At 40.2% G+C, this 13,474-nt stretch overlaps 1 protein-coding gene across 1 annotated transcript; it reads right to left on the minus strand.

Moving 5' to 3' along the window:
• Nucleotides 1-929: 929 nt before the first annotated feature.
• foxo4 (forkhead box O4) lies at nucleotides 930-8,150 on the minus strand. The gene is made up of 3 exons (XM_036569154.1): nucleotides 6,613-8,150; nucleotides 4,859-6,343; nucleotides 930-4,658 (listed from the first exon to the last, which is right to left on the minus strand). The coding sequence occupies exons 1-2, from the start codon at nucleotides 7,042-7,044 to the stop codon at nucleotides 4,880-4,882; spliced, it is 1,896 nt and encodes a 631-aa protein (XP_036425047.1). The 5' UTR covers nucleotides 7,045-8,150; the 3' UTR covers nucleotides 930-4,658; nucleotides 4,859-4,879.
• Between the last annotated feature and the right edge of the window lie 5,324 nt (nucleotides 8,151-13,474).

Raw genomic sequence — 13,474 nt, forward strand, 5'->3', positions numbered from 1 at the left:
TATCAGCGTCTACTATTCTGGGAAGGCATTCAGCCACAAGAGCGTTAATGAGGTCAGGTACTGATGTTTTGAATCACAAATGGCACTCCAAAGGTATTGCATGGAGCTCCATCATTTATACCCCTCTAGCTGACGCTTGGCACTGGGCATGGAGATCGGAGGCTCGTGCAGTTGCTCCAGATCATTCCATTCTATTGATCAGTGCTTTTGTATTGAGATTATACAAGCTGTGTGTGCACAATTGAACCCCTTTCTAAGCAAAGAATGCACCTTCCAGGGGAATTCCACCAATCTTAAAAAAACTGATGTAAACAGTCATTCAGAGTGGATTGGTGTGAAATGTGGCCTTCTAGAGAAACTTGCTGAGTCAGAATCAAAATGGTGGTGATAGGAACCAGATGCCAGGATTTTGATGCCTCTAAAAGCTGCCTCGCTTTATTACCTCTGATATTACATGAAATGGTTATTAATATGTTGCCTCATACCTGAGAGATTGTTTTGGTCTCCTTCAGGTTTGAGCTAAAATGGATTAAAATCCAGTTAGGCACGACAGCCCCCAACTTTTAGATTTTAACTTTTCTCAGATTTTACCATAATCAACATACAGGTTATCTACAACACTAATATATGGATATATTCATGTTGTAGATATTGTGACCCCTGGTTCCTTTCACCACCACTGTAAAGAAATCTGAGTTGTAAGCTTCTCTGTAGTGCATCATTTCACATTTAAAGATATGAATTTGTATATGTATCTAAACAATGTAATAATGCAGAAATCTTGAAAAATCATTGGAATTCTTCTTTAAAGTCGCGTAATTCACTAATTACAAGGGGCGCTTGGAAATTTTTGGACATGCAGTGTATCTCCAGTCATTTCAGCTTGATAGCAAATCACCACTTTGAAATGAGAATCACAAGAGACAACATGAGTTAAACTGATTAGGTTTATTTCAGTTATCCATGACTGCTTTCACAGTCACCTCTGGCTAACTTAAAGTAAGAACGTCAGGGGAAAGGGGAAAAAAAACATGAATCAAAATAAATCAAAGCAATGAAGTACACATACAGTAAACTGGCTATGCACAACTCACCAATCTTTTATACCCCGCCTTCCCCCATAACAAACAAACAAAACTCAATCCTATTCATAAACTAAAATAATATTTCATGAAATGGGATACTTAGCAGAATCTCAGGAGGAAAGAAAAAAAAAACTAGAAGAATGAATACTAAAAATGAGAAAGCTAATACAAAAACAAAAGAATAAGATGTGATTTGGAGGTTATGAAAACATTTGTAGAAAGTCTGTGACCCTGTCTATTGGGATTTCTATATTGTTCATTTTCCAACATCCAACCAACCTCTCAAATGAACACTTTGACTGAAAACGCTGTTAGTTCTCTACATCCACTGTCATTCCTAGAGAAAGAAATAAAGAATTCTTTAGTTTGTCAGTCACTTGGTATTCAAACCTTTAGGACTCTGCTTTGACTTGCAGTCTTATTTGTTTTCACTTGTACGTATTTAATATGAAAACTTCTGCTCTAATAACCATCAGCAGAGGCGAGTCTGATCGCTTTAGAAAACAACGTACAAATCCAATTTCAGCACTCTGGCCTGCTTGTCTAAACGTAGTCTGCTGTTTTTTTTCTCCTCTTATGATGTACATTGTCCAATACTCACTGTCATTCTCCAATCAGCTATCGTCACCAACCACACAATCAATACATCATCATTCCTAACTCAAACATACAGAACATGTAGCACACAAACACACATGCATGAACAAGGTAAAGCCCAAAAAGACCAGAGCGATGATGTAAACGGTTAATTGAAATACAGATCGAGATCATTCGCCTTAATAACGAAATAACACCATGTTTCCTCTTTTTTTTCCATTTTTTTTTAAAAGAGAGGCTAATTTTAAGAAATGTAGTGCATTGTTACTTGATGTGTGGTGAGAGACTAATTCAATGGCTAACCCCCTCATCTGCATCCACAAAGTTATTCAAAATCTACAAAACTAACAATGTTTGGGGATTATAATATAGGTCAATTTATCTTTCTATTTTCTATATTGAAAAATTGTACAGAACATGTGCTGCATAAAATGATTCAAGGCCCTGAAATCTAAATATGGCCCTCTTTAATTGTCATAGATAACGTCTAGCACCGATCAATAGAAGAAAACATAAATCCTCTGCAAGCGCAGAGCTTTTAACAGTTAGTTTATATCTAATATACTCAAGTTATTACAGTTAAATGATGAATAATATCCAGCTCGCAAATCAAAGTCCAATCTATATAAAGAAGATGAGAATGCTGATTTTAAACTAACGGAGTAAAACCGACCAACCAAACGAAGGAAAATGTCAACCTTTCTAAAGCAGAACTCAAAAGATGTTGAAAAGAAAAGATGAGAGTATGGAGCTGTAGGATTTGCTCTAGAGCAACATGCAATAGTGTTCGTTGGCAGTTTACAACAGTTTTTTTTATCAAAATTCTGTAAATGCATACATCAAGTGGAACATGAAGATATACTTCTGCAATGTTAAAACATTGAAAGTGATGGCTGGGTAGCGCTTATAAAATCAGCAATGAGTTTTCAATATGATTATCTTACCGCTTCCTTCAGGAAGTTCTTTTTCATTATTATTATTATTTTTTTAAAACCCTGAGAGTTAAACATTGCATCTTCCACTTTCTGTTTGAGCAGTATTTTTTTTTTTTTTTTTTTGAGATGAAATCATATAAATTGTCTGGCAATGTGATAGAGCTCATTACATCATCTGCAATTTTTTATCACAATATAGAGATCACATGACAAATTCTAATTTGCAAAGCATGTTATCTTAATAAATGCATCCATGCAATCCATTTATTTGACTTAATAAAATGTTAATGCTTCAATATTTTAACAGGCTCCATTGTGTAAAGCTTATCTACACTGCAATACTTTCATCTCAAGCTCTCCCAGTCTGACATGCAGTTCTTAGTGTTCCTTTGGTTATGTATAAAATCTACATGCATCTCATCTCTTACAAAAATAAAAGATTACATAGAAAATGACCGTTAAAAATTGTGATCATTTCTGCAGTTTAAAAAAAAACAAAACATATGAACAGTGTATTTTCTGATTAGTAAGAATATCTGCTTAATAACAATATAGCCCCAATCTAAGTTGGACAATAAAACTGTAGTCAATATTATCAATTGTTTTCTTTCTCTTTTTAACAAATTTATACAAAAGATGGTTAGTAGTAAATTAGAAAGAGTAATCACTGAGAAAATAACATCTCACCCCCTTTTTGCACAGTTTAAAAGAATTCTACATGCCATAGACACAGTGTTGTATAGTGTCTGTTGAATTACCAATCAATTAAACCTTTAAATGAAATGATTCAACATTACTTTGGATTCTTTTCTGCGAATTCAAGCACTTGCGAGTACTAGAAAAATCAAGCAATACACAAAAAAACTTCAAATATTGCATCTTGCAAAAGGGCACTCTATTTCTGATAACACTATGCCATTCAACTTGTTGGCAGAGTGGTAAAAACCATAGAAGCGATCATTCAAATTCTATGGTACATCAAAATGCCCTGTGTGTCACATTTCTTCATACTATTAATAACATAATTTAAGAGCAAGTATTCAAAATCAGTCTCACTTAGTGATCAGCCTCCAATCTTCAGCACACAAGGGGGAAAAATACCTTCCTGAGCAGATGTTATACATGCCAAACTAAAAGCTCATTAAACGCCATAACATTGCCAAACCATCTTGAAATATTTTCTTTTGTTTAGCCTCCTTCCATACTAAGACACAAAGTATGAGTACACCTCGTACCACTGAGACTGTGCTATCTGGAGCACAGTGTGTCCAACTATACATTATGTTCTGGGCTCAGTAAGACCATCTCCATTCAAACTCTGTCAAATGGTGAAGATTACACTGTTTTATGTGTTCATGTGGTTTAATGCTGCCTTCAGGAGGTCGTCAGAAAGTTGACAGGTCAGCTGTGTTATCCGTCTGATCCACCGATCCGTTCTAGTGATAAAGCCAGCTGTGTTATCCATCTGATCCACCGATCCATTCAAGTGCTTAATGCAGCTTTACTTTGTTTTGAAATTTCATGGTTCTTTTTTTAGCTGCTGATCAATAAAGGGAGGTCCTCATGTCTTAAGGACCTGCAAAGTTTGATTCTCCTGGCCAAGTCAGTTCTGTCTTTAGATCAAAGAAGAGAAGTACCATCTCAGTCTTGCGCTACTTTGGTATTAGTAATAGGCATAACTGTAATGCATGATTAGTAGTTCATTAATTGTGCTTCTTCACTACTGTATTCTCTTCTTTTTCCTACCCAGCATCTGACAAAACAGCAACTTTTGTACATATAACATGTTTCAAGATGTTTCCTGTGTTTGATGTCTAGGTGTCCAATAGCCCACTTCCCGGTATACATTGGCACTTGTTTGCTTTTGTGATCCAAATAAAAAAAAGTTGCCAAAAACATTTAAAAAATGGCCAAGTCAGTTTATATGTTCAGCCAAAACAGATTATGTATTTGAGGTACAATGGGGAAAAAAACTGAATGGGTCAACATTTTAGGCAATGCACCATGAGTTTCCATCATTTTTTAGGGAAGAAGAACTGTCCTGTAATAAAAATAAAAAGACGAAAGGTTAAACGCAAAGCTCACATTCAAATTCTTGTTCACAGTGAGAAGAACATGAAGAAAGCCAACAGAAAAACACATTACACCATGAATGATTGAGAGATATGGTTAATTGTATAATTCTTCTATGGTATATCACCTGCAATGATAATTTATGAAAAGCATCACCATGTGCCTTACCTGCTTCTACCTTCAGCAAAGTTAGCTGGGCACCCAGTTGTGAGAGGAGCTCTGGGTGGTCGCTGGCCCAGGGTAACTTTGCCCAGCTGGTACAATGGGGTCGAAGTTGAAGTCAATTGCATCTCCATCCATAAGGTCACTGTTGATGATGTAATCAACATCACAGTCTAGGTTTTCTGTGAACATGTCAATATCCAAGTCTGTGGGTAGACGGTCCTGAGAGGGCAAAAAGCAAGCTGGTGTTCCAAACTGGCTTATCCCCTGAACACCTCCATTCCCTCCTGCTGAAGGGACAGCTCCATGTTGAAGTAGCCCTCCACCTGGCACTTGATGTTGGGTCTTCATGGCTGTTAGCTGTGCTGGTTCCTGGCCCATGCCTGACAGCAGCATGCCAAAGTTCAACTGAGCATGCTGCTGCTGCTGTGGCTGTAGTTGGGTCTGGGGCTGAAGGGTCATCTGCCCTACTGGGCTAGGTTTCATACTCTTGCCCAAAATTATCTGACTAGGCTTAGCTGGGTTGCCAGACATGGGCCCCCCAAGCCCCAGGAGATTAGTACCTCCCTGGCTGGGCATCAGAGGGTCCACTTGAGTCATCATGACATCACTTGGTGGGGGCGAGTCAGAAGTGAGAAGTGCCTCAAGGCTGGAGGGCACATGAGTACTGAACCCACTCCGAGATCCAGGTCCAGGCAGAGGGTTAAAGAGTGAGTTGCCAAAGTTTGATGGGCTCGTGCTGGAGGCCCCTCCCTGTTGAACTGAGCTCTGTGACCCTGGCTGGGTTGGTCCCTGAGGTCCCTTCACTGGCTGCAGCTGACGATAAGAGGGAAATTTAGTTCCACGAGGCAGCAGAGTAGATGCAGAGGGCAGTGGTGTAGGTGGGGCTTGGGGGGCAGTACTTGGACTTGCACCCCCTTGCTGTGCTGTCATTAAAGTAAGCCCATCAATTAGGTCCAATTCCTCCATTAGGGTCTCAGTAAGTGTCGGTGGAAGACTGCCACTCGTATACCCACTCAGAAGCCCATCTTCAGGCAAGTTGTCTTCGTCTTCTTGTCCTGGGGCAATTGGAGAGAGCCTGCCACTCAGGGTGCTGGCATTGGAGCTGGTGCGTGGCCTGAAGCCTGTCCACATGTCTTGATCATCCAAGCTACCGCGGGATGATGGGCTGCTACTGTTCACCCCCCATTTCCCAAACTGTCCCGGAGGGCCAGGACTGTCAGCACCCCCTGCCCCAGACACACCCTCACCCTGGATGGCACCTCCAGGACCACTGATGCCACCTGCACCGGCCTGCTTTTTGGTTTGCTTAGCCCGCATGCGGCTTTTCAGCAATTTAGTGCTATTGTCCATGGAGGCAGCGCGGCGGCGAGGGGCTTTCCCCGTCTTCCCCCCCTCGGGATTGAGCATCCACCATGAGCTCTTTCCTGTTGATTCATTATGTACTCTCAAAAACTTGTTATGGAGGGACAAATTGTGCCGAATGGAATTCTGGGTTGAGACAAACACACACAAGAAAAGAAATTTACATTTACTGGACTTAACATGATATAAGACTTAATGTAAGGGTTAAGGATTAATGGTTAATTCAAACTCTACAGCTAAGGCCCCTCGTAACCCTGTCATAAAGCTTTGAGTATTCTTAGTGCAGAGAAATGTCACACATGTGGAAATAGAATAATTCATAGCAATTACTGTGCACGGTCTGCATAATTTTGGTCTGAAATGATCTGTAATTATCAGTGCTGTCTTAACTCTACCTTCCACCCAGCAGAACTGTTGCTGTCTCCTTTATCCTTGAAATACGGCACCGTCTTCACCATCCAGTCGTAGATCTGTGCCAGAGTGAGTCGTTTTTCCGGGGAATTCTCGATGGCCTGGCTTATCAGATCGGCGTAGGATTGATTGCCCCACGCGTTGCGACGGGATGAACCCTTCCTGGGCGTGGCCCCGCCCACGCCGGCTACGACTCCTCCCTCCGAGGCCACAGCTTTCTCTGGCTCGGCGCTGATTTGCTGAGGCTCGTGTTTGTCTTCCTCGGCGGGCGGGGTCCCGGCGGTGGACTCGGCGCCGTCTGTCCCCTCCGCTTTGACAGCTGAGATGTCGGGCCGAGGCAGCGGCCATGTGCACGACCTCGGTCTGCTCTGTGGCTCAAAATCTGGGTCAATCGGGGGGACGCTCTCCGCCTCCATTGTGCGGATTTCAGCGAATTTCGACGGAGTGACTGGTGATATTGTCCAACTACTACGTACGTGCTGCTGTTTTTATAAGAAATATTACGACAAAACAGACAGAGTAACTTAAAATGGCTAGTTTATATTTAATTCAACAATCCCAGCGCGGACTGACTGTTAACTTTCAAGTAGTTCTTAGTGGCAGGTGGGGAGTCGGTGTACCTGCAATTTAGGCTAATGTGCTAAGCTGGTTATAAGAATTAATGACAGAAACGCCTGATAATTTTCTTCTTGTTTTGCTGAAGGTGCCCCAGCACTATCAGGAGAGCGACAGGCTGAGCAGAGACGTAATAATCTGGACACACCAATATAGCGTCAGTTAATCCTCAGATTGGAGATTAAAGGGCCCAAATAATCTCCTTAATAGTAACTATCATAAACCTTCCGATTTACCAGAGCCAAGGAGGGACGAAAGGGGCTCTCTTTGTTTACACAGACGAACAAAGGAAATTCACATGGCAAACCGTAGTACTACTGGAATACATTAAAACATCTGGATGGCCAGCGGCAAAACTGAAAATCAAAACAAAGAAAAGCACTGCAGAGTTAATCTACTGATGGGTTTATAGCGCTCTTATAGGGGAACAAACTAAAAAAAAACTCGTGTAATGAAGCCAAAATAAGAAAAAATACCTGGGAACAGATCAATAAATTCACATTACGCTAACTCCCATACCCACACACCGTCACTGAAATGCTCCCCTCCACTCTTATTTTCTGTTTCTAGCAGCCCACCTGATTCACTTTAGCAATTCATCCAACGCTTAATCATCGACAATAAAAGACCACTTACTTTCAAGTTTATAATTTCACAACTTTCTATAATACACTATTTGTTATCATAAATCTAGGCATACAACAGCCTCCTATTTAATGTAAAATACTGTCCACCGGCCTTTAGGAACTTCTTCAAGTTAAAGGAAAAGGTTTGCGCAACATTACGGTGTCTGTCAAATTCAACGCACCGTCTGTCATTTCACACCGGGGAGTCCCATACTGAGCCCAAACACCACTTCAGATTATTAAAGCAGAAATAACAAACCGAAAAAAGAAACAAGAAAGCAGGTATTTTTCACTCTTTCACTGCGATACTCGGTGCTTAAATGTACAAACTGCGAGACTGTCGCCGTTTAAAGCCCGTGTTTGTATCTCGGCCAGCAGTTTAACGGCCCAAACACTCTGAGCTGATATATTATATCTCGTTAGATGATGAGAGACTTTCAGAAGCCCGGCTGCTGGCGGGGTTTGAGCAGAGCCCGGAAAAGCCCACAGAACTCGGTGTTACCGCCGCTCGCGCGCTCCTACACGCCGTGTGTGCGGGCGCGTGCCGCCATCTGCCATGTTCCTCCGCACGCAGCTGCGCACGATGCTCGCGCGGGCGCCGAACTCCCGAGCCACGTCCCTCCGTTCACACACACCGGACCGAACCGACCTCGAGCTCCTCGTGCTGTTCAAAAAGGCGAGCTTTCAATCCCGTATTCCAGCCTCAGTCGTCAGCGACTCGAAAGCCCGGTGCAAAAACTCAAAACCATAGTTCTGTCGGAGAGAGAAAACCAGACGGCCGCCTAGTTAGCCAACTAACTCCTCCAGTTATTTATGAGTTAAAATCCCTCTGCTGGAAAAGGCAAAAAGTGGAAGAAAACGGCTATTTTCTCAAGGAATCCTGTTTCCCATCGTAGTTAGTGTTCAATCCTCTCCGTTGCGAGGTGAATGCAGATATTCAGAGTCATTCATCGTTTCTATCTTGTTTTGTTTTGTTTTGACTCGAAGACTCCCTTCTGACGTCTGTTTACCACCGCCAGCCAGCGCGCACTGCGCACGCGCGAGCAGGGGTCTCTGGGAAATGCAGTCAGTCATGTGATGAGCCTCTCCAGTGTGTGTGTGTGTGTGTGTGTGTGTGTGTGTGTGTGTGTGTGTGTAGACGGGGGGGGGGGGGGATGAAGTCCGAAGAAAGCTCCGGGCCCTCAAAATCTCCCGTTATGTAATGGTTTCTAACAAAGTGTTGTGGCGAGTCGATGCTAAAACTGTCTCGTCTCATTAGAACTTAAAGCACTTAAAACTGTGGGAAAGAGAACTAAGCTGCTACGTGACGGACGTCAGCCCACGCTTTTGATAAAAAAAATCTGCTGATGTGTCAATTTAAAATAAATGAATGATTAAAATAATTTTAGAGCATCATTCGTGTAGGTTACCGTAGTTTTGTCCTGTTTTAAACGTTACTTTACCTCTAGCGCTCTGTCTGAGACGGGCTAGCCACTCATTTGTGCTTAATTAAAACACACGAATGATGTGTTCTATCATCTTACGTTTCCCTCTTAATTTTTGAAGAGACTATTCTGAAAAGTCATATGAACAAATTTCTGTATTAGCTGTATATCTACAGTCCCTTCACCTTATTAATATTTGCCTATGGGAGAAAGCTACAGTACGTTTGCCATACAGTGCGTTTCTGCTTGTTGATGATCGTACTTTACTTTTTTCATAGGAAAACGTGCCTTTATGTTCACTCGCAGAAGCATTACAGGTAGCCAGATCTCTGTAAAAACTACATTGACCATAAGGAGTTGTGTACAGCTCTTCTCCTGCCAGTGGTGGGCGGTATAGGACACGTTGCATGATGCAACCCTGAGCTCCCGGGGTCGGGATCTTCCAAGCGTTTATCTAATTATGGCAGTAAATAAAAAGCAGTCTGCCTGGTTATAAACCTTTTCGCAGCAGCTCACTGACGGTCAGTTTTCCGTATAGCGTCTTGTAACGCCGACACACAGGGAAACAGCTCGAGCTGAACCCAAAACTTCTGTAAGCATGGCCAACCAGTGTCCAGTGACACACACATCATCTCGCTCACAGGCCGCAGAGCAGTATAGAACACTACTACTACTACTACCTCTACTGCTACTACTACTTATAATAATAATATATTATTAATATAGTAACAACAACAACCACCACCACCATAATAATAATAATAATAATAATAATAATAATAATAATAATAATAATCATTATTATTATTATTATTATTAGTAGTAGTAGTAGTAGGATCGTCAGCCTACTTGAGTTTTTTGCACCATTACTAGTCTATCTATTGCACACTGTCGAACACAAACAAATTAGGTTCCTCAGTTGAAATCATTGAAACAGCCCATATTAGGGAAAACCAAATGCCCTTTGCTTTTTTGTAAGAAAAAAATGTTTCAAAACATTGTTCACTCTCCAGTTCATTTAGTCGATACATGGAAACTAAGCTATAAAAATAGTCTGTTTTGAATTCAATGTTTTTGTGAGGTCAGGAGAACCAACTTATTTACATATATTTACGTATCTGGCCTGCAGCCATTTAGCCCCGCCCATTCATGCTTATTATAAGTGGACCGAAAGGGAGGTCCACTCCTTTAAGAAGTGTGAAATTGCAAGCAAGCACAAATATATACGTTTCAAACTTAACATTGTCCACCCCTGAAAACACACTGGCTGAACCTAATTTATTCACCCTGCCTAAAAACATATTTAGATTTACACTGGTAGTTTTGATCATTTTGTCTTTGCTCATTAAATTTGGTTGTGTAAACTGAATGAATAAATACAAGCTATTCTTAATGCATTGAGCATAAATCACTTTGATACATTTCCCTTTTGGAAGTATTTTGTTTTCTTGAGGTGTTCAATGGTTTTCGTGAGGAGAAATCTGAATGGTTTGACGAGTATAAAAATGCTTCAAATTTTATGGCCTTGGCAGTGACCAGTTCTTGGCCCAGTTGAACAGCTGGGTGATTTGAAATTATCAGCACTGGTCTAAAGAAGTGATATGGTCAGATGAGTCATTCTTCATATTCTCCAGAAGTGGGTGAGTGCATGTGTGGCATACACCAAAAGAACAATACAAACGCAATTGCTTAACCCCTACAGTGAGGGGGTCCTTTGTCTCTGTTATACTGTGAGGGATTTTGTGCTGGTGTGGTTTGGAACCACTTGTCCCCTTTGAAGGAAGGATCACTGCAAATCAATAAAAAGTTATCCTGACTGATTACCTTTATCCTGTGATGAAACTTTTCTATTCTGATGAGAGTGGTCTCTCCCAGGATGTCAATGCTCCCCCCCACAGGGCAAAAGGTGGTCACTGTATGGTTTGATGAGTACGAGATTTAAATCTTATGGCCTTTGCAGTGACCAGTTCTCGGCCCAGTTGAACACTTGAGAGATTTTAGGAGAATGCTGTTCTATCACTGTAGTATGGTTCCAGAGACTTTTAGAATCTTTGCCATGGTGCACTGAAGCTATTTTGCTGGCTTGTGTTGGCCCAACATATTACTAAGTTGTTTCATGTTGGTTTTTCCTTTAATTCATCACCCATCTGTAAGTCTTTTGTGTTAGAATAATAATAGTCTTTTGTATACTGATGGTATCACTGAATGCTCATTTGTTCAGATCTTCAAAAGTGGAGGCCATGGTTAGGTGACTCACAAAAGTTTATCATCCTTGACATCAGACCTGCCTGAAATAGTGAAGAATGTTGCCACCGCTCTTGAAGCCCCTCGGATGAACGGATATACATTCCTTTTGCCATGACTCACTTCTTCTAGACACTTCACGGACCTGGAAGACTGAGAATCATCATGGACAACTTGTCTTGCTGTCAGGTCAACACTCAGTGGTTCCAAATAAAACTCTTCAAGTTTGTGCTATGCTGTGTTTTTTTCCACTAAGACAAATACTAAAATTTTAACAGAAAGTGTTCAAAGAATGCTAAGAAAAGAATGAATTTACATAATAAATATATAAGTAAACATATCTGGGGGTACAGTTGTGATGTGTAAACATCCACAGTCTTTCTCTTTGTTGAAAGGAGAATACAGGTACAGAGAAAAAAATCTAAATATTTTTACAGTTTTTACATTACATTGCCAAAAAAGTGAAGCAAGGTTTCGAGGCGTAAATTAAGGAGGAGTAGTTTGGATATAATAATTATATATAATAATTACAAACACACACACACACACATTTTTTAAGCTGCTTATCCTTCTGGGTCGTTGGGTATATAATAATTAATATAATAAAAAAATCACAGTAATAATTTAAATGACATTTACTTTATTAGTCACTCAACATGTATTAATTCATTCCTTTACAAATTTGTTCCAATGAAACACAAGGACGAGAAACAATATCTCTTTGAAATAAAGCCCAGTGCTTTGTTGTTGAGAAGTACATGTGGCCTATTGGATCAAGTATTGGCTCAGGGTGTGGAAAGGTGTTACTAGGTGTGGAAAATACTTAAGTAATTGGAAGATTTGTACTTTGAATATTTTTTTAATTGAATATTTGACCTCTAACATTACTTTTAAAGGAGAAAAACATACTTTTTTCCCTTATATTTTCATTTAGACCGTTAAACGACATGTTACAAAGCTCGAAGGTCAGTAAATTTTTCTCTTACCAACCAGCTGTTGTCATGCATTTAGATGTTATTTAAACATCCAGCCAAATTCATCAGTGTAATATAAAACTGCCCATGAATTTATCCTTGAATAAGGACCTATATTGAACATTTTTCTCCACACCACAGAAAACAGAACAAAGAAAACTTTAAATAGTTCTGTTAAAATGTTCCACTTGTACATTCTTAAAGCGGAATTCCACTGATTTTTGCTAAATGTTTGCATAGTTCTGTTGTTGTGATGTATACAAAGTCATTCAGAGTGGTTTGATGCAAAATGGTTTGTTGTAGAGAAAATTACAGACTGGGACTTCTTTACAGTAGTGGTGATAGGAACCGGGGGTCGCCATGTCCACAACACAAATATTACCATTTCATTTATTTTCCAAAACCATTAGGGAACCTAGACATGTCTTCTGAGTTTTATATGCAATGTTTATGATGGTAAAATAGTGGAAAATCTGAAAAAAATACTTTTTTTGGGGGGGGACTATTTTCCCTTACCACACTCTGCATGTACCCATCGCCATGAATGGATTAAAATAAATGTGTTAACAAGACCTACTAGGCCCAAACTTTTTTTCCACAAAACTATCGTAAACCAGTGCCTCAGGCATCAGGCAGCGCATTCATAACCATTCTGTGTAATATCTTTTTGTGAGGGAGCGGTTAGAGGCTTTAAAGTCTTCAGATGTCTGGTTTCGTTCACCACCACTGTGAACAAATCTGACTCAGTAAGTTTCTTTAGAATCAAGTATTTTGTACACTCTTAATGTAATTCTCTGAATGACTTTGTTTACATGTTTACCATTTAATTATTTAGAAATTTTGAAAAAGTGGTGAAGTTGCCCTTCAAGTATGTATAAATGTGAATATTTCACTCAACTAACGTAATTTTTTGTTCCATTCCTCTACTTTAAACTGAGTAATAATTTCTCATACTTTCACCTA

Source organism: Colossoma macropomum, unplaced genomic scaffold (assembly GCF_904425465.1).
Source record: "Colossoma macropomum unplaced genomic scaffold, Colossoma_macropomum, whole genome shotgun sequence".
Classification (NCBI taxonomy): Eukaryota; Metazoa; Chordata; class Actinopteri; order Characiformes; family Serrasalmidae; genus Colossoma; species Colossoma macropomum.

Excerpts from the sequence above, each read along its gene's own strand:
- foxo4 (XM_036569154.1), bottom strand. The coding sequence starts at position 7,044 with ATGGAGGCGGAGAGCGTCCCCCCGATTGACCCAGATTTTGAGCCACAG. Across the intron at positions 6,344-6,612 it reads ACAGTTCTGCTGGGTGGAAG|AATTCCATTCGGCACAATTT; the intron begins GTAGAGTTAAGA and ends GTCTCAACCCAG.